Genomic DNA, 24,001 nt, shown 5'->3' on the forward strand with positions numbered 1-24,001 from the left:
AAGCATCAGCTAGGAACATAAATGTTATGCCTTGTAAGACTTGCAATATGTAGAAGAGAAAGAACAACCTCTGTGTTCTGCAACAGATTCACCAGTCAGAAGAATATATTCTAATTTTCCAGGTTGTTTTTAGGAAACGGTCTGAAGGTCTTAGAAATGTCTGAAATTTTGGAGTGGAGAAAAAGGTGCTTTTTGAGCACCTTTCACACCAAGTCCACAATATTTTACTACTGCAATCCACAATTTATTTTTTTTTTTTTCAGATAGTGGACGATTTCATTCAGATTTCTAAACAGTGTCAGTAGTTTTGGTATTCTCTACTTAATTTTGTTAATCGCATAAGTTGTTGTAAACTGCTCTATACTGGATTATTAAACAATGTTTCATTACGCATCAGTTACATTTTCAGTATCCGTTTTACTTTTGGCTTTCCACTTTCTCATTTTATGAAATGCATATATTTTGTAACTTGTTAATATCTGTTTGACTGAATAGATCTGAACTGTCTTTTTCAGACTCAGTGTCAAGATCTGCGAAAAAGAAAGAACCTGGAGTTGCAGATCTTGTCGGAGCCAGTGCGGGGCTGGGAGGGCGAGAGCATGAAGTCATTGGGTCAGGTTATCTACATGTCACAGGTCCACATGCAGAGCAGCTCAAATGAGGTGAGGAAGAGGGTGTCAACCCAGAAGTGGCAGTGAAACCCAAACTCACATTATTTTCACAGCTACATGGTGACATGTGTAAAAAGTTTTTTTAAACATGTTTTTTTGGCACGATGTCAGAATACACTGTATGAAATGTCTGGAGTTACTGTTTTACCAAGATTCTTTGTGCAAAACAAGGAAATTCACAAAAATGCTGATCGGGTCCTTCTGTATTTAACGGCCAGAGCTACAGACTCATTTCTTGATTCACATTACTTGTTTTAACATACAAATGGAAAATTTGCAAGTGTCAACAGCTCAACTCCGCCCTGAAAAGTTTTGCATCTGTGGTCACTGAATGCATTATCAACCCAACAAATATGGCAATCTTAATGGAAAAAGTGCTGTGTGAGGGTACTGATGAAATTAGTAGGATGATTGTGAAATTGTTTTACTTGCTAAAGTCATTCGGAGTGTTTTCCTTCCATTCCTGTTCAATGTATTCCCTGTCTCTTTCTCTCTTTTGCTTAGCTGAAATTTATCTTGGTTTTCTAAAGATAAGGTACGATATTTGTCGATCATGTATAAGTGCTGTAACAATTACGATGACCACCATTTTAGAACAGTGCACAAAACCTTTTGACATAGAGACATGATGTTTGTGTTTGTTTGATGTATGGGTGCTCTTATGCCATACACATGCATTTGTCTCTTGAACAATATGATTGTATTTATTTAGTGGTGGTAAATCATGTGCACTGTTAATGTTGTTTGCATATTAAATTTAATGTGCATATGTGTTTTTTTTTTTTTTTTTAGGATAAAGAAGAGCGATATTTCATGCTGTTTCCTAATGTGGTAGTCATGTTGTCGGCTAGTCCTAGAATGAGTGGCTTTATTTATCAGGTAAGTATGAAAGGAAGGTACACTGCTCTAATGAATTATGGGGGTTCATTTTGGAGAATTTTTTTTTTTCATCAATCAGCACCTGTTATATACAGTATGAAAGGGTGAAGAACAGGGCCCTCATTTGTGACTGCCACCCTCTTGTGTCATAGGGACGGATTCTGCTAACAGGAACCACAGTAACCAAACAGCCAGAGGATGCAGAAACAGGCCATTATGCCTTTGAGATAACAGGTTTGTTTTAGTACATAAACATCTATACACAGCATCATTTGTGTGTGCATTCACCGCGATATCTTGTAAAGATGCATACTGTGATTGCCATTTACTATTAATGCTAGTTTCTTGACTGGTTTTTATATAACAGCAGCATCTAGTAAGCTTTAGCTTAACCAGTAGAGAGCATTTGTGGTATTTGGGATATTAGTGATCAACCAAAGTGGATTTTACCGATAACTAAGGTGATGGAAAAGTACGATAATTAATTCATTGGTCAGTAGTTTTAATAGAATGAATAACTAAATTAAATAATTTTCTTAGTCTTTCCTTACTATGATGAGCACAGACATAGAGGCTACAAATGAGTCCAAAAGGAATAAAATCCCAGATGCAATTTGTTCAACAAAAATCCTAATTATAACCAAAATTGTTTTTATTTTTTTATTTTTTATTTTTTGTGTGCATAGAACATTTGATTATCTAATCAAAATAACAAAATGTGCATTGAAGTGAGGATAAAAATATGGATGTATATTGTCAATGATGAAAGATTTAGAAACGGCAAATCCTCACGTGAATGTTTTTATTTCACCTCATGATGCCGCTTTTACTGCAGAACCACTCCGATCTAATTGTAGAATCCTCCAGCGCTGACTACAGAGCAACACAAAGGAATAAAAAAAAACGTTGGCGTAGATTTTCCGATTACTGAAAACCAATAGTTCATAAAAGCAACTGTCGGTTAGGATATATCGGTCTACCTCTATTGGATATTTGTAAAAAACAACTTCTAAAATGTTAAGAAAGCACAAACTTTAACACTTTATTTTGTTTTTGGTACATTTTCCATGCTGAAAAGACCAGCTTAGTCCAGTATGAATTTCTATTCTAGCATGGCTTTTTAGGTGAAACTGATTCTGCTAGTTAAGAAGTCATATGAGGACATCCACACACCAGCAGTCCATGCTTGGGAACAGTATCTAAGGGTGTGTTCACACTTGGCAGGTTTGGTTCGATTAAAATGAACTCTGGTGTGATTGCTCTGTTAGTGCGCTTCATTTGAACAAGTGTGAACACTCACCCGAACCTTGGTGCGCACCAAACAAGTGGACCGAGACCGCCTGAAAAGTGGGTCTCAGTCCGCTTCCAAACGAACTCTGGTGCGGTTCGATTGATATATGAACGCAACATGGACCAAAGACATCTAAACGGACCAAAAACAGGAAGTAATTTACCTAATACTGACCTCAAGCATACCTGGTTCTTCTCATCATAGGAGCTGTGTTGCCCATTACAGTTCAGTACAGGCGTCGGAACTGCCGTCAGCGGTCCTTGCAGCATATCTTCGTTTGTGTGTGCAACGGAGGAATTCCTGGTGCTGTTTTGACTCCTTTACACATTTGATTAGCTCTTCGTTTGTTCTCAGCTGGTAAAAATACCACCATATATACATATATAAATCTAACAAGCGCATTTCAGCCAGCATTGTTTTGGATCTTTGGCAAGTTCCGTCAAAAAATATACGTCATAAAAGCTGTCCAATCAGGTTGTGACTTTTTCCTGATGCCTTTGGTTTGGTTTTGTATCGTTATGTTCGGTGTTAAAAATGCCAGTGTGAACGCTAAGCGAACCAGGATTAAATGTAACATTTTCTTTTTTGGTCCGGACCAAGAGAACCGAACTACAAGTGTGAACACACCCTCAAACACAAATTATGATGGTGAATAGCAGTGATGATCTTTTCAACAAGTTTCTTTCCTTTTACCTTGAGGATGATGTTGATTTTGTGTTTTAGGAGGAACGATAGATCACATCATGGTGTTCTGCAATAGTTCACAGGAGCAGCAGGAGTGGTTAGACCATCTTCATGCTTACGCCAAGGAAGGAAGTCCAGTTGGGACAATATTGAAGGTGTCTGGATCTGTTTGGATCCTTGCAAATTTACAGAAAACAACATACTTGACACAATATGTATTCTAAATATGATGCACTTCAAGACAAACTTATTTTGTTATGTGTTTTGCATTGGAAGAATGTTGAGGGTAAGCACACAACCATGACCCACCACTTGCCGGGTTTCGGTGCTCCTGTGGCTAACCGAGGCCCCCTCGAACCCACCAAGATCACCAAACCTTGGTCCTTAAGTTGCCTAAGGCCTGCGCCGCCCCTCAAGCCTTCCGCCGCTATGGGCTATAAAGAGGTACGCCTTCTGACACAGTCTGGAAATTAGTCATAAGAGTTCTTGAGTGGGAGCGTAATTTACCTCTCTGCATGCTCAGTGGTCCTAACAGGAAACCTGTGCACACACACAGTTACTCTGATTGTAAATTTTGTAATGCCTGATGCATTGTTCAGTACGCAGCCTCCATTATCTTTACCACAGGTTGTGGGATTAACATGTTAGATGGTTTCATAACTGTATATTAGCTAGAACTACCTAAAGCCCACCTAAACATCTCTCTGATGAGCACTGCATGTCTGTAAGATTGTGTAATGGGTGTTCTTTAGGGATGGGAATCATAAGGAATTTAATCATCCTGGTTCAGATTATGATTCCGCTTAACGATTTGAGTTTGTGAATGATTACATAAATGATTCTTTTAGTACTTTGAAGAGTCATCCCACTACCCCTTAAATAATTGGGCTTAAAGGAATAGTTCACCCAAAAATGAAAATTCTCTTATTTACTCACCCTTATGGCATCCCAGATGTGTGTGACTTTCTTTCTTCAGCAGAACACAAATTAAGATTTTTAGAAGAATTTCTCAGCTCTTTTGGTCCATACAATGCATGCAAATGGGTGCCAAGATTTTGAAGCTACAAAAATCACACAGGTCAGCATAAAAGTAATCCATATGACTCCAGTGGTTAAATCAATATCTTCAGAAGCGATTTGACAGGTGTGGGTGAGAAACAGATCAATATTTAAGTCATTTTTTACTATAAATTCTCCTCACTGCTCAGTCAGGCTGCACTTTTAACTTTCACATTCTTCTTGTGTTTTTGGTGATTCACATTCTTCATGCATACATGATATAAGAATCAAGCAAAAATGGACTTATATACTAATCTGTTTCTCACCCACACTTAATCACTTCTGAAGATATGGATTTAACCACTGGAGTCATATGGATTAACTTTCTGATGCCTTTGTGATTTTTGGAGTGTCCAAATTTTGGCACCCATTCACTTGTATTGTATAGACCTACAGAGATGACATCATAATTTGTGTGTAGCAGAAGAAAGTCATGCACATCTGGGATGACAAGAGGGTGAGTAAATGATGAGAGAATTTTCATTTTGGGGTGAACTATTCCTTTAACTACTTAAAAAAAAAAAAAAATACTAAACAATACTATTTTTGTTAACATGTTTTAAGGTTTCTTTTTCAAAGTAGCCCTGTGGCCTGTTGCACAAAGCTAGTTGAATAAAGTTTCAGAGTAAGTTTCCGGTTAACAAAACCAGATACCGCCATACCAGTTTAAATCAAGTCACTCGGTTCAAGCGTTTTGTCAACTCGGAGTTTGATCCTGAGTTAAAGATTATCCCTGAAGCATGTGTACACGAATGAGTGCCATTTGCCATGAACAGCCAATGGGCGAAGCTTGGAGATAGTTGACGCGGTTTATTTCTCACAAGAAATTAAGCGAGATTTATGTCTCTGCTGAAGATTAAGAGATCATTATGAAAATATGAAGAATTGTAACATTTACACAGCATAAAGAAACGCTGCTGCCGCGAAAGAAAAAAATGACTTTAATGTGTCATTTAATTACCGTACATAGGTTCACAATAAGAACACACAGGCTCATTAATTTTAAAATCATAAAAAATCTTTATATTTTCTGAAATGTAAAAGCTTTTATATTAATTTGAATTAAAAGCCTACTATAATTTAATGAAGTGCAAGCAATATCACTTTGTGTGATAATCTACAACAAAGACTCATCACAATACATTTGAGAATCACCTTATGAACACTTCTGCAATCAGTATTTTTATTTTTTCAGTATCATGCACTGCATACAGGTACAGTACGTAAAGAAATGCAAATTGTTTTTTTTTGTTGTTTTTTTTATAAATTATGTGCTGCTCAAACAATAAAAGGTTCCCAGACCTCTTAAATAAACCATCTTATAATATCTTAATTTACAGGTCTAATAATATATAAAATCTTAATATATAAATTAATGAAATATATACATTCCCCTGTGAGGGGTGCGAGGGATAAAGGGGGAGTGACTTCATTGCGTCAGATGTCACTTTACTCGCAGCTGATTAGTTCAGTTTGCGATCTGTAACCCAGAATAAAACCTGCTCCTGAACAGGTTAGTCGTGTAGCTTAAGTTGCTATCTTCTTGAGCCTGAAAAACCACGGTAGCCACGGAAACAGGCTTTGTGCAACAGGCCTCTGTAGTACCGTTTACTGCAGCTAAACACTGTTATAAATGTAGATCTTTAAATAAAGATTGCCATGTTACCAAACAGACAGTAGTTACACTTATTTAAATCTCACAAGCCTTAAGTACAAGCAACACAGTATTTCTTCTCAGTTCATTTCGAGCCAGACATGACTGAAAGTAATGACTTGTGTATCAGTTAGTGATCTGTGACGTTAATTTATTAATCACTCCAACTGATTCATTGAGAAATTCAAACTGATTCAAGACTGATTCATGATTTTTTTTTTTGACCGCTTCATTAAAAAGAAACATCTCATAAGAGTCCTTAATTTGTGAAACGAACTAGATTAGTTGCACTGTTTTATTTGTTGTTATGTGCAACCAGCAAGAACAACACAATAAATATGTGTTGTCTGTTGATTTTTTTCCATGGTCTTACAATATTTTGCGGTGCTGTTCGCTGAACTGAACATAATGAAAATCATTCAGTTCCTATATTAAAAAAAAAAAGAATGTAAATTGATTCCCAAGCCTGGTGTTAGCCACGTTTTCTGACTCATGAATGCATGTTTATACCTGTACTACTTCAGCACACTGAAATGTTCACCTCTCACTGTTCTCCCCATCATATTCCTGTCAAACTGTTCTTTTATTCTCATACACATCTTCGTTTTCTCTCCGTTTTCTGATTCTTTAGAGGATGTCTTATATCCTGAAGGTAAGAGTAGATATGAGTCAGTGTGTGTACATGTGTGTTACAGTGTCTGTGTGTTTGGCTAGCACTTGTGTTGCATGCTCTATCCATGCTTTTCTTTGCTGTAACACTCTCTATTTCTCTCTTTCTTTCTTTCGCTCTGGTAAGCCACTCATTTCCGGTTTATTTTTGTTTGCTTTGTATCCTCCCTTTCCTCCACAGTGAAGGTATGCGTACATTTTTGCATTTTATTTGTTAGTCCGAGGGGGATCAGATACAACAGCAATTTGTTGGTAGGTAGGGAAAAGGCAATAAACAATGTAGACCAAAACATTTCCTGCTTCTCAACCTTCAAAGCTCCTACTATTTAATCAAGATACCCACAACCCCAACCAAATGCTTTTCCTGCATGAAAAATTAGCTTATGTTGCAAAACTTGTCAAAAAAACAAACAAAAAGTTTTGTATTTGTGCATTTACAAACACACACACACACACACACACATATATATATATATATATATATATATATATATATATATATATATATATAATATTGGTTTATAATAATAGTTGGACATTTTCACATCTTTTCAACAATAAAAACACACATTTTTTTTCTTTTCTAGCATTGTGTCTGAAAATTGTCTCCTCTACATCAGGGAATATGATTGTCCCTAAATAATACAATGCATGTTTAGCCATGGAGATGTTCACATATATAAACCATAGTATGAGGAAGTTATTTTATAGCTACAGTACATAACTAACTAAATATAAAATGGACAAAGATCTCAGTAATGCCTGGAATAGGTTGTTGTATACTGGAAAAACATAACCACACATTGTCCTTGAATGCAGAGATGTGATGTGGAGTAGTCGTCACAAAAATTGGTTTTATATTTGGTGATAGTCTAATAATGTTTGTTCCAAGGAGAAAATCAACAACGGGGAGATTGAATTTTCTTACCAGCTATCTTTAGTGATTTTGAAGTGATAACGACATACGTAGTCTGTTGTCATGGTTACTGAAGGGTTAGAAAACAACACTTTAACCATGTCATTTTATTATTTCCCACAAATATGCCAATTTCAAGTTAATGAAGAGCTTTCTCTGCAAATATAAAAATTGCAAATCAACTGAAAATACATCTGAAAATCCAAAGGTATATTGGTAGCATTCAGAAAATACAATAAACCTGTGAACTTTTATTATCATCATTAAAGATTACTCAATTCAATTTGATGGAATTTTGTTATGAAATTGAAATGTGTACATCTTAAAAATAGTTTGTAAATTTGTGTAACTGTACTTTGGTTGTGATTTGCTTTCAGTGAGGAAAGAAAAAAATACTTCACACGAGGTCTAAGGAAAGAACCTTATTTTCCTCTGAGAACTGCAGAATCGCTCAATCATGCTGCACAAATCTCTGTTAATTGGCCTGGTTTAGTTGTTAATTTCCACTTATTTGATCTTCTGAGACCTCATGTTCATGTTGGTCAGCTTTGAGTATTATTGTTTAAAGGCTTCCAACACTTTTTGTAAGTTTGCATCTATGGCAAATCATTCAAGAGTCCAATCAATTAATTTACTTATCTCAATCTCTCAGGGCCATCATGCTGCACTGTTTGTTTCATTGCACTGCTAGCTGCCTTTTCACTTGTGTTCTTATTGGCTAAATGATTATACATTCATTTTGCTAAAGTGAGTAATTCAGCAGTAATGCATATTACTGTAAAATAAAAATACTTTGAAATGTCATATTGAAAGTTATTTTCAGCGTGTACTTTCATTTTGATGTCGTGAATAAATCCTGCAAACCGAAAACTCAGCATTTGTTCAGCTGGAAGTATGCCAAGTGGAAGATTGATTTATTGTATCAAAGCGATAGATAGTCAACCTCTTTTTAACATTTACAAAATCTTTCTTTAATACTCGCCCTGCTTGACGGTTAACTGTCATAATTGTGAGTAAACTGACAAGTTGTCCACGACAGGATGTTATACATATTCTACAAGCCATCATCACCTAAGTGTTTAACTTTCATTTATTTCATTTACCCATTACAGACCTAAAATATTAGTCTTGACATTTTTTTACTGTCATTTCAGTGAAGTTCAGGAGTTGGATAAAATAATTTTATTAAGGCTTTCAAACTGGAAGTTTTCAAAGTTAGATGACTCACTTTGTGTTGTTAGCAAACAAGAGATTATAAAGGTGGCAGTGACACTTTCACTGCTGTAGCAAAGTTAACAAATGACTCAGACTGCAGTAATTAGTTCACAAGCAGACACAGGTCTCTCAACTGCTAATTGTTTTCATTCATGAGTCCCTAATAATTTGCAGTTAAATTATCCTGAATGGCGTCATAACTTGTGTAAGCTACCATTTATTGATCTAATTTCTCACTCGGGATTCAGATGCAAATGAATGTTGGCTGGCTACAGTGCATTCAGAAAGTATTCGAACCCCTTAATTGTTTTCACATTTTGTTATGTTGCAGCCTTATACTAAAATGCTTTTATTATTATTTTTTCACATCTTCACTCCATACCCCATAATGACAATGCAATGGATTTTTGATAACTTTGAACATTTATTAAAAAGAAAAAACTGAAATATCACATTGACAAGTATTCAGACCCTTAACTCAGTACTTAGTTGAAGCACCTTTGGCAGTGATTACAGCCTCAAGTCTATTTGGGTATGATGAGACAAGCTTTGCACACCTGGATTTGGGGATTTTCTGCCATTTTTCACTGCCGATCCTCTCAAGCTCTGTCAGGTTGGATGGGGACCGTCAGTGGACAGCCATTTTCAGGTCTCTCCAGAGATGTTCGATTGGGTTCAGGTCTGTGCTCTGGCATGTGTCTTGCACTGAGGAGAGGCTTCTGTCTTCCCACTCTGCCATAAAGCCCAGATCAGTGGAGTGTTGCAGTGATGGTTGTCCTTTCCGAAAGTTTCTCCCATCTCCACGCATGATCTCTGGAGCTCAACCAGAGTGACCATCGGGTTATTGGTCACCTCTCTTACCAAGGCCCTTTCCACCCAGTTGCACAGTTTGTCCGTACTGCCAGCTCTAGGAAGAATCCTGATTGTTCCAAACTTCCATTTAAGAATTATGGAGTCCACTGGGCTCTTGGGAACCTTCAATGAAGCCATTTTTTGTTTTGTTTTTGTTTTTTTGGGTAGCCTTCCACAGACACGACACAATCCTGTCTCTGAGCTCTGGCAGGTCCTTTGACCTCATGGCTTGGTTTTTGCTCTGATATGCATTTTCAGCTGTGAGACCTTATATTGACAGGTGTGTGCCTTTTTATAAATCATGTCAAATCAATTTAATTTGCCACAGGTGGACTCCAATCAAAGTGTAGAAACATCTCAAGAAGGGGTCTGAATACTTTCTGAATGCTCTGTACAGGTTTGTGCTTTTAGTCAGAGCTCAAAGAAAACTTATTTCATTAACACCAGACTGTTTTCTCAGGACTCTAATAAAAGCCCCAGACCCATCAAGTTCCTTCCGAAGAGAAAAACAGAAAGAAAACCATCAGATGATGAATTCATAAGAAAAAGTAGGTATATTTAAATAAAAAAAAATGTCCTGGAACTAAGAACTCTCAAAAAAAAAATAAAAAAAAATAAATAAGACTTCTCTTTCAGCAAATACAGTACTACAGATGTCTGATAGACATATAAAGTTGTGGTTGGTTGATGACTGACAGGTACAGCAGCTCTAGAGGAGGATGCCCAGATACTCAAAGTGATTGAGGCCTACTGCACTGGAGCCAGTCTCCACCAGACCACCACAGGTAAGACCTGTCTACTATATATACTTAATAATAAAAGGAAACCAGAGCCTCTTGAATATGCATTACCAGGCTTCTGGAGAAAAAAAAATCTCTGCATTAATAAGCGTTTGAGGCTAATAGAAATCCCAAACTTTGCACATTGCCAGGAAATGAATGACACACTGTCCTGAACCCAAAAGAGCTGCCCCTGTAGGCAGCTACAGAGAAAAATAAATCCAGTATGGTGGATGAAGCTAGATAAATTGATTATTAATTTAATAAATATAGAATAAAAATAGTATAATGTAATTAAAAACAGACTTTTTACCCATTATTATTGTAACATATGTATTGTTATGCTTATTAGACATTTGCGCCATTAATTTGGCAACATGTTGATGCCAAACTCAATTGGAATCAGTTGAGTTGAGTCTCTCATGTAGAGCATTATTTGAGTGTTTGATTATCTAGAGCATTCCAAATCAATCAGAAATTTCAGTTAGGATGCTACCTTAGAAGGCAGGCTTTGGAACGGAGCCACTATCTGACCTTTAATATATGCATTGATACAGCTGTTCGTAAGGAATATGTTCCCCAAGTCCTGCTGCCAGAAGAAGAGAAGATTATTATTGAGGAGATGAAGAACAACGGCCAGACTGTCATTGAAGAGAAGTATGTTCAGTTGTTTAATGACTGAATTATACTGTACATTTACTGTAGATCATCAACATCAGAAGATGATCAGAACACTCACTGGCTTCTTGTTCTTCAGTTAGCATCCATTTTGTACACAGTTGTACAAAATTGGATGAAGTATGCTTAACTACAGCCACTTTTCCACTATGGTGCCAAACAGTTCTCGGCGCAAAACCGCGCTGATCTGGGCCAGTTGGCGTGGTTATGCTTTCTTTTTCCATTGTTGTGCATTGAATGTACTTAACAGGTCCGTCTTTTGCCGGTAGAGTGAGTGGTTAACATTGGAGTTAGAGCACTATGGAGGATGATTAGTACTGCTTTTCTCCTTGGTTTTACTCTGCTAATGCACAGAAAAGACACAGCCCATGTCCCAGAAAGGAAAGCAAAGAGAAAAAGGCGAGAGGTTTATCATCACTTGTTGAGGGCTTGTGTATACCACTGGACATGAACACACAGAAAAGTAAAAGTTCCCAAATAGCTAAAAAGGATATTTACTGACAAAATATTCTAGAAGTATTAAATGAAAGTAGTATATGAGAATATATAGATATATTTTGAGTTGTAATGAGCTAGTAATCTACTTCCCTGCTGAAAGGTGTGTAGAAAAATAAATGAAGGTTACAATAGTTAAACCATCATCATGAAATCATAAAGATACACTAAACATACAATATGTTTATTAACTTTCCCCAAATATTAGCGAATACAGAGAGCTAGAAACAACTAAAAGCGCTGTAAGTTATCTTGCTGTTGGAAAATTGACAAATGTGAGTTGGCACGTACTAAAGCCATTTTACCAGCACAGTTGAGTACGGTTAGCTAACAGTGCAGAGAATTCCGGGCTGAGACCAGTTTATAGTCGTGCTTTGCTGAACCGTGCTTAAGTGGAAATGCTACTGTAACCACTCTGTACCGTGCTCAGAACTGTTCGGCCCCATGGTGGAAAAGCAGGTAATGATATTGTGAAATAATTTTGTTTTTCCCTTATTGTTTTGAATAATGTAGAGTATTTTTTTTTTTCTTTCCTTTTTTTCCAGAAGTCTTGTGGATGCAGTATATGCATTGAAAGATGAGGTCCACGAGTTAAAAAAGGTAAGATTTTGAGGTATGGACCATTTTCACATTTACGTGTTTGGAATGCGGAAGTAAATTATAGCAGAGTAAACTTTTTTTTTTTTTTTAATGGTATATGGGAGACAAATATTATTTTTGTGTTCCTATTTGCTCCAACAGTAGAAGGAAAAATCCGCTTTGTTTGCTCAACTTTCCAAGGAGGTAAAAAATAGTGATGAATTACGGCAGTCAGAAGAGAGAAAGATGTGAAATTTACTGTCACTCCCTCAGCATCTACACCTGAAACTCTGTCGCAGCAGTGTTTTTTTTTTTTTTTAGTGCCAGGGTAATATAATGCTTGTATAGTTATATAAATAAACATTTAAATAAATAAATAATGAGGTCATGCGTTACCACAATCAGTGAAAAGTTCATTTTAACATTGTATTAGCCTGGACTATAACTGATAGTTTTCTGATGGTTTGTATTTTTGAATGTAGGAGAATAAATGGATGAAGCAGTGTCTGGAAGAAGAGCAGAAGTCTCGTAAGGAGCTGGAACGTGTGGTCAGGAAGTTGGCTAAACAAAAGAATGACTGTTCCTGGGAAGAAGGAGGGCATTGAAGAACACTCTGGACATTCTGTGATTGCCCTTTGCCATGCGTGTGTTTATCTTGTACGTATTTCTGTGTTTATGTGTGTGTCCTCACAAACGTGTTTTTTCCACTGCATAATACACTGAACGTTGCTAATGGAAAGTCACCATGTCTGGGATTTTCAAAAATGTCTCACTATTTCTCACTATTTTTTTTTTTTTTTTTTTTTTCAAACAGAGGGGCAATAATAATTTTCAACTTTGTGGTTATTGGTTCTGTGCTACGGAATTTAATTTCTCACTATTTGGAAGAATATCATGGTGTGTTTTGCTCCAAGCTCCTGTGATTTGCTCATTTTGAGAACAAAACGGTTGCAAAAGTCTATGTGAACTACTTGCTTAGGAAGTATTACAGATTGATGTTATTGGTTTAGAACTCCTCAGGTAACTGATGTAGTCCTGGACTGTTATTTTTTTCCTGGCTGGCCATTGGTCCCAATCAAGCACTCAAAATAATCCAGTCAAGTAAAATCCGGACAGAAGAAAAATTACAGAAGGATGATGGAATCTCTTTTTTAACTGAACAAATATCTGCCTCACTTTTCTCATTCATGGACTTGATCTGTCTTGGACATTTGCTCAGCCCTTGCGCAACAGCATTCAGACTCAAGACACTATTGCACACATGAAATATATCCTGGTGATAGTTTTGAAGGTCATAGCTAATTTTTGTGCATGAAGGTACATTGCAGGACTCCACTGGCCACAAGTATTGTCCTGTTTGTGCTTTTATAATGTGAAAATGGTTGTGTTGCTTGAGGAAGCTTTTAGGTCATGAATGAATTTGTGGTTTGCATGTGATAGACATGTGGTGCCGTATTTGCCATCTTGAAATTAGATTAAATTTTTTATCTTTTTAGTTTGAAACTTTAAAAAAATGTAGTAGTAATACACCAGTGGAATGTAGGTTTAAAAAGTGCATTTTAAATGAGTGATATTCCAGACAGTCACTCACATCAGCATTGGGTGTACAGTATTTCTTAAATAGCCATCATATGTCATAATCATGCTTCTGATAATCATTGTCATAATAGTCTAAAACTATCAGGGATATAGTTGTCTGAAATATCATTGCAAGTTACGAATACTATACTAGTAATATCCATCATAAACTTTATGTATATCGTATATACTTTTATACCTTTAAATGTATGTATCATAGATGTAATGGCAAGATGAACCATAACTTTTTCTGATGACAAAAAAAAAAAATCAGCCTCCTTTTTATGAGGTTTGAGACAATTACATGTGACTTTTACCAAAAAACATTCAGTATGTTTGATTCCTGAAGATTTGGTACTAGGGGCCCTTTTAGGACTAGTGTACATAGAAACACATGGTACTTTAGGAACTAATATTTGTCCCCCACTTATGATACTAAGGAGGCTCGTACTAGAATAAAAATTAAAAATAGAGTTTTAACAACAACAACAAAAAAAAAAAAATTTCCCAGCAAATAGCTTCCTGTCAATTGCAACGAGGTACCACGCGTTTTCTACTAACTCATTCTTTCTTCAGTATAGTCATGCGTGGCATGCGCAGGATCCTTTTTTTTTTTTTTTTGTGAATACTTGCCAGATTTACTGTAACAGGTCACATTGAATGGATGAGTAATTATGACTGATTACGCAAATTATACCATGTCTATAACTAATCATTACCAGTGTAACATGTTCATGACTAATTCTACATATCTATCACTGTGAATCTAAGGAACAACCTCAATTTTATGCAGAGGAGAAATGCATGCAGAGAGCCATAAAGAGAAAAACTTTGTGGGGTTTATAAAGCTATCAGTGGTCAGCTTTGAAGCATTACTGGTTTTGAACCAATGGCTATTCAATGAAATAGAAGACTGGTTTGTTGTTACAATTGCTGTGCATTCGTTTAAGAGCCAGTTCCGCTCTTGAAAAGAGTATACTGTACAATAAATACTTCAGTTTAGGCAATAAGATGTGATCTGAGATGCACAGTATAATGCTGTTACTGTGATACTGTGTAAATCAGTTTTATGTTTGTGCGTGTGTTTGATGCCTTTTTAATTAACCTTGCATGCCATGTGTTCCACATAACCTTAAATATTATTTTCAAGTGTTAACTCCATTAGATTGTATTGTTATTATGGAAACAGTCTAAAAGTGGTTTGAGTATAAAAATGTACTATTTCCGATAATCTGTCTATTCATTTGTGTATTATGTGGAATGCAATAGATTGAAGTGGGTCGGTAGCTTGTTTTTTGAAATTGTGCACAATGACAATACCATGTGGAAACGCAATTCGGAAGACGTGGCTACTAATCTACACAAAAGGAGCTTCAAGTTCACTTTGTCCTTCTAATGTCATGAATGTGTCAGGAATAGAAATACCTGATATCTGTAGCACTTTCAGGAGAATGTCCACGTTTATTCCCATGCCCGTGTCTGCAGACCACAAGTTTTATTTTTGTGCAGAGCTGATCTATGCAATATGAATGATTAAATATTTGTTTGTTTGTTTTTCAAGTGCTTATGTTCTTATTTTTCCCTCATTTCAATATGGAATTGTTTTAATAAAAGTAACATCATAATAAGCAGCTGTTTGCATGTTTTTTTATATATATATATATATATATTTATTTATTTATTGTATTGTGTAAAATTACTTCCACCGAAGTCTTTGTTACCCGTGATGGATCCAGAATGGGAAGATGAGGAAATTCCATCTAAATGTTTGATATGCCGAGCTATATGTGCATATTTGCTGGGGGAGGGGGCAATTTTACAATGAATAAACTGCAGGCTGGGGAGAGTTTAGCATGCTGAGAACTTCCTGTAAGTGGAGGCACGAGCATGGCTTTGAAATGAGGGCACGCATGTCAGTTAAAACCTATTGTTTCCATGGTGGAGGATGGCGTGCTGTAAAAAATGTACAACCGTATTTGGCTCTGGTTTATGATTGCAAATATTAAACTGAAGTTGAAAGAGAAATGGTAGGCTGGCACGTTTCATCCTACATATTAGTTTCCAAACTCTAAAGATTTGGACTTCTCTCAACCTCTAGACATCAGTGGGAATGTAATAGGCCTAATATAACTCATGCCTGAAACACGGGGGAAGAGTAATAATATCAGCTATTTAAATGTGCACGTTGTTTTAACAGGCTTTGCTGCCATTTTATTTATTTTTTATACATATAAACATCTACAACATAATAGTCTTTAGATCGAAATAGTGAAACCCACATAACTTTAGTTAAGATTTTTATAGCCTAACTTTATATCTTTTAACATAATACCAATACAGAGATGCCACAAGGAACCTCCAAAGTTTATGATACAAGAATTTTGGGAAGTAACTGATGGTAGTGGAAGTAACTGAATTGAGAACAGTGCATAGATTAATATGCTCAGGGAATTGGAGTTTAAAAGAAGTACTGAAAGTAAAACTCAAAGGTCTGGTATTGTTTTGGCAGGGGTATCCCTGAATAAATATGGTAAATATTTTATTATTATTGTTATTAAAAAGCAATTCAGAAAGTAAAGAGCAAACCATGAGAAGACATTAAATTAGCAATAAATAATTTACTACAAACTCTAGCATTCATAATTGGAAAACATTCATGGTATTCATCAGTGTAATTTGCAATAAACAATATGACTAAAATATTGTCCCCCAATTCCTGTAAGATTTCCTTGCTTGTACTGAACTAGGACTGTGATGTGATGGTGTAATAGAGAAGTTGTCTTCACTGGAAATGATCTCAGGTTCATGTCTTTCAAATAGCATGTACATCAGTGTGTCATTTTCCATGTTTAATTATAGTGCCTCTGTAATCCAGTCAATCCCCTGACAAACTCGTGTCATCCATCACTTGAACAGTTCAGTGCCAGACTGTTCATTACTGTAATTTGAATAATCCAAAGCTGCAGGAGTCTCTATTCACCAAGGATATGTTTGTTACTGTAACATAGAGCTGCTGGTCTTTCTTTAGCTGGAACACCCCTGAAAGTGAGGCAGTACACAAATGTGATTTATTTGGGTTTAAGTTGCAAAAAGACCTGAGCATCTCCTTGTCTTCGTTCCTTCTTCCCTGAGGTTCTTTGCTCTTTATAGCTTGCGTTAATGCACTGTCAGATTGTTTGGAGAAGGTGACTTGAGAATAGATTAAATAGATTCCGGGGTATTGAATGGTCAACATGTCCCTTGAACTGCTGAGCCATACATCCTGCAGGAATGAGTGGTCTTGGTCCCATTTAAGCTTATTTGATGAACTTCCATCGGGGGCTGTTAAAACAAGGACAATTCCACTGTCACCTCACATTGAAATCAAATTACATAACTTGATGTAATAGTAGATCTAAATAACTTGTAAAATCTTTATCAAGACAGCCATTGCATTATGAACTCTTCTGGTATTGTGAATGTATGGTGTGGCCTTACACTGAGCTGTATGTTCATTCTGTAGAATCATGTGTGCTGCTGGTCTTTTGAAAGATGGCATTCCAGTTAAACCAGCCACTGCAGGAGAGCAACACAACAACAGTAAGTTCATCAAATAAATAAAAGGCACATATCTGAAAATGATTGTCATACAAAAGATTAGAAAAATATAAGTAGATATTTGTATTCGCCAAGTATAGATATATTAAGAATTTCTTCTAGTGCAGGTTCCAACAAGGTACAGAAAATCATATTAAATGGTCTTGAATAGCTTAAATGGTCACAAATGCCAACAGAATGAAGGATTCAGACTTGATATTTAAACATTTACTAAGTAGAGTGATAATGTTAAAAATGCACAGTGCAAAACATACCTTTTTCAGTTGCTTCTGAAATCTTTGGAATGAAGAAAAAGTAGATTAATGATATAGAGAGTAATCCTTCTCTTTACATCATATTACAAAGTGTGTATTTATTTAGATATAAATCTGGAAGTATATAGAAAGAACAAGTTAATTTGCCCTTTACAAGCACATCATGTCATGATTGGACAATATGCCTTCAAATTTTACCCTTGCTATGACAGCCTGATATTTGTCCATCAGTTTGTTACAGTCTGTCATTGCATCCTCTCCCACATTGCCGTCTTCACAGTCCTGTAGTCTTTGTAGGATCGTCAAGTCTTCATTGTAATTGCCCTGGAGCTGCTGCTGCTGCTGACGATGAAGAAAAAGCCACTTATTAATATTACAAGACACATCCCAAGTTAACTGCTTTTACAGGCAAACCATTTGTTTTCGTAAAGCTTGGATGTTTTTTTACTATATAAACTCGGCACAGACAAAATAATAAATCATACATTTATCACAGAGTGATACATATGTAATATTTCCATGTTTTGCGTACAGTCAGCTAACACTAATAGTAACATTATGTTTGCTTGAGTCACAGAAACACATAATTTAATAAGTTGTATTCTTGCCAAGAGGTCATTTGCACTGCAAAGACAAGGTTATTAGCTGAACTGGAATGTTGCTCAGTGATTAGCTTTCAAAATAGTTTTGCCAATGTTAAACTTGTTCTTTGCTTGACCCTTAAATAAGGAGTTTTTGTATTTTGTTATTGACGTAAGCCCACAGATATTTCTAATCAGGGTTTTTATCAAATTACACTTTTATTATTAATGTGGCAATAAACAAGTGGCTTGTTACTGAGTTACCTTAAGCCTATTACCCAAATGGTGGGATTGCATAATTTGTTGTGTATTTTGGTTTTTAGCTTCCTCTTGTCACAGGAACATTGGTTTTTGTTCTTATTTTTTCTTTTGATGCTCATTGTGCTGCGTTGCTCATCAAACCACACAACCCAGGAAATAGACTGTTGACAATAGGCCTTTCAGACCTTTATGTCAGTTGTTACAGTTTAAAGTTAATTGTATCTGTTAATTCGGAATGACAATAGTGAAGATTTAATCTCTATGGTTTTGTCATGATTTCGCATATGCTAAATATAGCTTTGGAACTTACTCTACATATCAATGAGTGTATCATATTGATGTAAATTACTTTAGTAAAAAATCAGATATTTTATAAAATGTTTTCTTTTCAGTTGATTAGAAGAAAATTTCTAAATATATTTGTAAACCTGATGTGGGCACACCTTTTACACCTCCATCATCGTGAGCTAACAAATCCAAAACGTGAAGTAATAACATTATGTTGAGACACCTTTTACTTTTCTTCTAACATAACACCTATTATCAGTCATTACCTAGCAACAAAAAGGCCATGGAAAAAGTTTCTTGAAGCATTTTCAAGATGACTATAAAAATTATAATAAATATTAAATGATTATAAAATTAGAATAGACTTTAAAAGATCATTTAAAATTGCATGAACTTGACATTTAATCAGGCCTTTTTTAAATTAAACCTTGTAAATAAAAATGTGAGAACCAAGAGCCACCAAGAAAAGAACAATTCATACCACGTTCAGCTTCTGAAACAGGTAGAGGAATCCTCCAAAAGTAAGCATCATTAAAAGCAGTAGCATCACAGACAAAAACTTGACTAATGGTGTGTTGCCTGGTGGCTGGGGTCTGCTGTATCCTGCCCGTGGAGGCACCGGTGGGGGATTGTAGCTTGTGTGAAAGGTGTTTATCATGGTGAAGAGAAGATAAGTTGATAAGAGAAGAGACATGTACTCCAGAGACACCCATGCAGTTCTGAAGATCTGCTCATACCAGCAATGGGGCTCATTTGAAAGCAACTTCCTGAAAGATGTCACCTTTTCACATGGTCTGAGTCTAACAGTGCATGTGTTTGCATGCAATTTTAAGTGGCCAGGTGTCACCAAGACCTGATCAAGTCATGAGGTGACATTTGCCACTCAATTTCAACACATTTCTTTTGCACAAAGGTCATTGTTTCTGCAGATTCAAAAACTGCAATTCAAACATTCTGACCTCTGCATGCCAGATTTGTGCCTGTTTGTGAATATTTTTTAAATAAATGAATGGGGGAAATCTAACAATTAATGTCCAGAGGACTCAAAAAGGACACTAAATGGGTGCCAAAATTTTGAATCTCCAAAATCTGCACAAAGGCAGCAGAAAAGTAATCCATATGACTTCAGTGGTTAAATCCATGTTTTCAGTAGTGATATGATAGGTGTGGGTGAGAAACAGATCAATATTTAAGTCATTTTTTATCATAAATTCTCCTCCCTGCCCAGAAGCGGGTGATATGCATTAAGACTGTGAATCACCAAAAACAGAAGATGGAGAATGTGAAAGTGAAAGTGGAGATTGACTGAGCAGGGAGGAGAATGTATAGTAAAAAAAAAAAAAAGGACTTATATATTGATCTGTTTCTCACCCACACCTATCATATCACTTCCGAAGATATGGATTTAACCACCAGAGTCATCTGGAGTACTTTCTGTTGCCCTTGTGTGGATTTTGGAGCTTCAAAATTTTGGCACCAATTCACTTGCATTGTTTGGACCTACAGAGCATAAAAATTCTTCTAAAAATCTTCATTTGTGTTCAGCAAATGAAAGAAAGTCAGATACATCTGGGATGGCATGAGGGTGAATAAATGCTGAGAATTTTCATTTTTGGGTGAACTATTCCTTTAAGACACAATGCACTGTACATTCTTAAAACATATGGTTTCAAAAAAGGGGTTTTACACAGCGATGCCATAGAATAACCATTTTTGAAGAACCTTTTCATAGTCTAAAGAACCCTTTTCCACTAAGAACCTTTTGTGCTAAAGGATCTTCATGGAACCATATGCCAGTAAAGAACCTTTATTTTTAACAAAGTGTCAAACCAAGTGTCATCTGCAAAACAAAAACAAAATGGTTGAATACAAGATAAGCTCAATCAAAAGCATTTGTTGCATAATGTTGATTACCACAAAATATAATTTTGACGCAGTTACTGTGAGACACTTACAATGGAAATCAATGGAACCAGTCGATAAACGTTAAAATACACTGTTTTAAAAGTATAGCCACATGGCATAAACATTAAATATGTTAACATGATTTTACTGTGATAAAATGGCTTACTAACCTTTTCTGTGTGAAGTTATATCCAGTTTTACAACTTTGATGCCATGACGATGCAAAGCCATTGTGGCAAGATCTAGGTCAGTGGTTCTCAACCATTTTTCCTTAAAAATGGAAAGTCTGCTATCCTCCCCCCTTATATTTATATTGCACATCATCACTATACACACACACACACACACACACACACACATATATATATATATATATATATATATATATATATATATACATATATATATATATGGTCAATTCACAGGGCCAGCAAAGCCTTCGCTGCTGGCCTAACATGCCAAATAAATAAATATGTTTCATCCTTTCTTTCTCAATCACCTTTTTGCCTATGTATTTTTAATTGCTTTCCACTCTTAATTAATCTACAAACAAATAGAGAAAAACTAAAAGTGTATCCAGTCGGAATTTATTCCTTGATGCTTAGAAGCAAAGTGTGACAACTGTTTCACAAATCGCATGCCGGAAGCCCAAAGCCCGAAGCCAAAGCAGCGGGTGAGTCTGAGCTCCACCCCCTCAGGCCTTCAGAATTTCCACAGAATCCCTCAACAGTGCAAATGAATGAGCAACTAAAGTCAGATTGTCAGATTCTTCAGCCAATCAGATTGACTTATTTGTTCTTGGTGGGTGTAATCTTTAGGATATGTCCCGGTCGAAGCCTTCTAGCTGGCCTTGAGTGATGCAATCACACTTTAAGTGATGTAATTTGAAAGCAAAGAGCACGAGATCTTGCTAACAGTCGGCTGTCACTGCCACATCACCACTGAGAATGAGATCCTTATGGATTTAAAAACACGAGATGTTCTGCATGACCATGTAATTGCTTAATTTATTAAACAAGAAAGGAGGACTGATTTTCACTTCAAGTAATTTGGAAAGTGCTTTTTGCATTGTTATAGCAACATCAGGAGTTTTCTAAGTGTAAATTAGGCTGCTTGAGCATTCAGTGTCGGATCAAGTTTTGAAAAGTAGTGCTGCGTTCCATTCAACTCAGTAAGTTGGATTTTATAACTTCCTACTAGGAAAAGTGCAGTGGAATGCATCTTGCAGTCAGAATTACAACTTGTAGGCTCGTGCAGAAATTCTCAGCTGCAGGGGCATGATGTCACACAAACATGTCGACACTCAGGGAGATATACATAGTAAGTGATACACATTCACTATATTAAGTGATATCGATAAATGATTTCGTTTCCACATTACATGATATTAAAGCTTGTTTAACAAACGCCTGCAGAAACAGGTGTTTAAAACATTATAATCTCTTTTGATAATCGTACACCTGAAGAACAAATGCTAGCGCTGCAACATTATTTATCAGTTGGGTTGCTAGGAGACATCTCTAATGAGAGTCAAACCCCTGCTAAATTTTCAAAAACATTTTTTTTGCATGTATATGTATTAAATAATTTTTTACAAATAAAATACAGCTATATACAACTTTAAAAACAACTTAAAATAACAGAATTTTTTATTGTTGAAGGGGTACCCTGCACTGCAGTTATTTTAAGCTGTTTTTAAAGTTGTACATAGCTGTATTTTATTTAAATGTTTTTATTTATTACATATACGTACGCGTCCTCAGTATCCTCTGTGGGCATGACTTGGGAAGCACTTAAGGCGGTTCTTAGGGGTCGGATCATACAGTATGCCTCATTCATCAAAAAATCCAAAGCACGAGAACTCGTGGAGTTGGAAGAGAATATTAAGTGCAGAGGCTGAAGCGCCGTATGTCAGCTGATGGCCTCAGAGAATTGACCCGATTGAAATATAGATATAATACTATTTTGTCACGGAAAGTGGAGTTTTGGTTATTCAGGGCAAGACAGTCATACTTTGAGTCAAGTGACAAAGCAGGGAAGCTTTTGGCTAGATACATAAAGCAGAAAGAGTCTCTTTCTATCATTCCCTCAGTGAAATCTGCTGGTGATGACATTTTTACCTCAGCCAGTGATATTAATAATGCCTTTAAAGAGATCTTGATCTTTATAGTTCCACGTTTTTGTCTACTGATGAAGATATTAGAAACTTTGTGGAACCATTAGATCTTCCTAAACTGACAATTGAGCAAAAAAACTCTCTTGATTCTGAGATAACCTTGGAGGAGCTTGACGAGGTAATTAATTCCTACCTACTGGGAAGGCTCCGGGGACAGATGGTTTTGCCGCAGAATTTTTTAGATCCTATGCTACAGAACTGGCTCCACTTTTGTTAGAAGTTTATATTGAATCATTAAAGAATGGAAAGCTTCCTCCAACCATGACACAAGCCCAGATCAGTCTGATTCTTAAAAAGGACAAAGATCCAAGCGAGTGTAAAAGTTACCGTCCAATCTCCCTGATCCAACTAGATGTAAAAATATTGTAAAAAATTTTGGCTAACCGATTAAGTAAGGTTATGACATATCTTATACATATAGATCAGGTGGGATTTATTCAGGGCCATAGCTCTTCTGATAACATCAGGCTTCTCATCAATATCATGTGGTCAGTAGCGAATGATCAATCTTCGGTCACTGCCATCTCACTTGACGCCAAAAAGGCATTTGATATGGTAGAATGGGATTAATTTTTTAAGATTTTGGAAATGTATGGGTTCGGGAGTACATTTATTGGTTGGATTAAGTTACTTTATAGACACCCTGTAGCAGCAGTACAAACAAATGGATTAATTTCAGATTATTTTACTCTGGATAGGGGCACTCGGCAGGGCCGCCCTCTTTCCCCTTTATTGTTCTGTCTTGCCCTGGAACCATTAGCAGCCGCGATAAGGGGGGAGGATGATTTTCCAGGGGTGGTGGCGGGAGGTGTGGCGCTTAATCTTCTGCTTTACACAGATGATATTTTATTATATGTCTCTGAACCTACTAGATCTATGCCTTGCCTCCACAGAATTATTAATTCCTTTTCCAAGTTCTCAGGATACAAAGTTAATTGGT

At 36.2% G+C, this 24,001-nt stretch overlaps 2 protein-coding genes across 8 annotated transcripts in view; one reads left to right on the forward strand and one right to left on the reverse strand.

Annotated features, from left to right (window-relative positions):
• LOC127418264 (rho guanine nucleotide exchange factor 6-like) overlaps positions 1-14,468 on the forward strand; it is a 59,287-nt gene extending 44,819 nt beyond the window's left edge. For 2 of the 6 annotated variants that reach the window (XM_051658769.1, XM_051658772.1), the window contains 11 exons: positions 516-662; positions 1,464-1,550; positions 1,703-1,784; positions 3,565-3,680; positions 3,802-3,969; positions 6,870-6,890; positions 10,351-10,438; positions 10,589-10,675; positions 11,227-11,326; positions 12,388-12,442; positions 12,904-14,468. In XM_051658769.1, the coding sequence (XP_051514729.1) occupies positions 516-662; positions 1,464-1,550; positions 1,703-1,784; positions 3,565-3,680; positions 3,802-3,969; positions 6,870-6,890; positions 10,351-10,438; positions 10,589-10,675; positions 11,227-11,326; positions 12,388-12,442; positions 12,904-13,026 (1,074 nt within the window). In that variant the 3' untranslated portion in view covers positions 13,027-14,468. Of the gene's footprint in view, positions 1-515; positions 663-1,463; positions 1,551-1,702; positions 1,785-3,564; positions 3,681-3,801; positions 3,970-6,869; positions 6,891-10,350; positions 10,439-10,526; positions 10,676-11,226; positions 11,327-12,387; positions 12,456-12,583; positions 12,849-12,903 lie in introns of those variants that run through there. The other 4 variants (XR_007893399.1, XM_051658770.1, XM_051658771.1 and 1 more) reach the window with 4 other exon arrangements.
• A 1,811-nt stretch (positions 14,469-16,279) lies between these two features.
• On the reverse strand, positions 16,280-19,718 carry LOC127418273 (CD40 ligand-like). Of its 2 annotated transcripts, none has more exons than XM_051658789.1 (5): positions 19,462-19,718; positions 18,049-18,189; positions 17,851-17,872; positions 17,477-17,554; positions 16,280-17,320 (listed from the first exon to the last, which is right to left on the reverse strand). In XM_051658789.1, exons 1-5 carry the CDS (start codon positions 19,672-19,674, stop codon positions 16,935-16,937), a joined length of 840 nt encoding a protein of 279 aa, XP_051514749.1. In that variant the 5' UTR covers positions 19,675-19,718; the 3' UTR covers positions 16,280-16,934. The 2 variants fall into 2 exon arrangements, with proteins under 2 accessions (XP_051514749.1, XP_051514748.1); XM_051658788.1 differs by having other exon boundaries at positions 18,049-18,192.
• Between the last annotated feature and the right edge of the window lie 4,283 nt (positions 19,719-24,001).

This window comes from Myxocyprinus asiaticus, chromosome 27 (assembly GCF_019703515.2).
Source record: "Myxocyprinus asiaticus isolate MX2 ecotype Aquarium Trade chromosome 27, UBuf_Myxa_2, whole genome shotgun sequence".
NCBI classification, from domain to species: domain Eukaryota; kingdom Metazoa; phylum Chordata; class Actinopteri; order Cypriniformes; family Catostomidae; genus Myxocyprinus; species Myxocyprinus asiaticus.

What these genes read in the sequence shown, in the direction of transcription:
- LOC127418273 (XM_051658788.1), bottom strand. Translation starts at nt 19,674, where the DNA reads ATGTCTCTTCTCTTATCAACTTATCTTCTCTTCACCATGATAAACACC. An exon ending in ATCAGGCTGTCATAGCAAGG is followed by an intron (nt 17,873 to 18,048) that starts GTAAAATTTGAA and finishes TTCATTCCAAAG; the next exon opens with ATTTCAGAAGCAACTGAAAA. An exon ending in TTCAGAAGCAACTGAAAAAG is followed by an intron (nt 17,555 to 17,850) that starts GTATGTTTTGCA and finishes GCTCTCCTGCAG; the next exon opens with TGGCTGGTTTAACTGGAATG.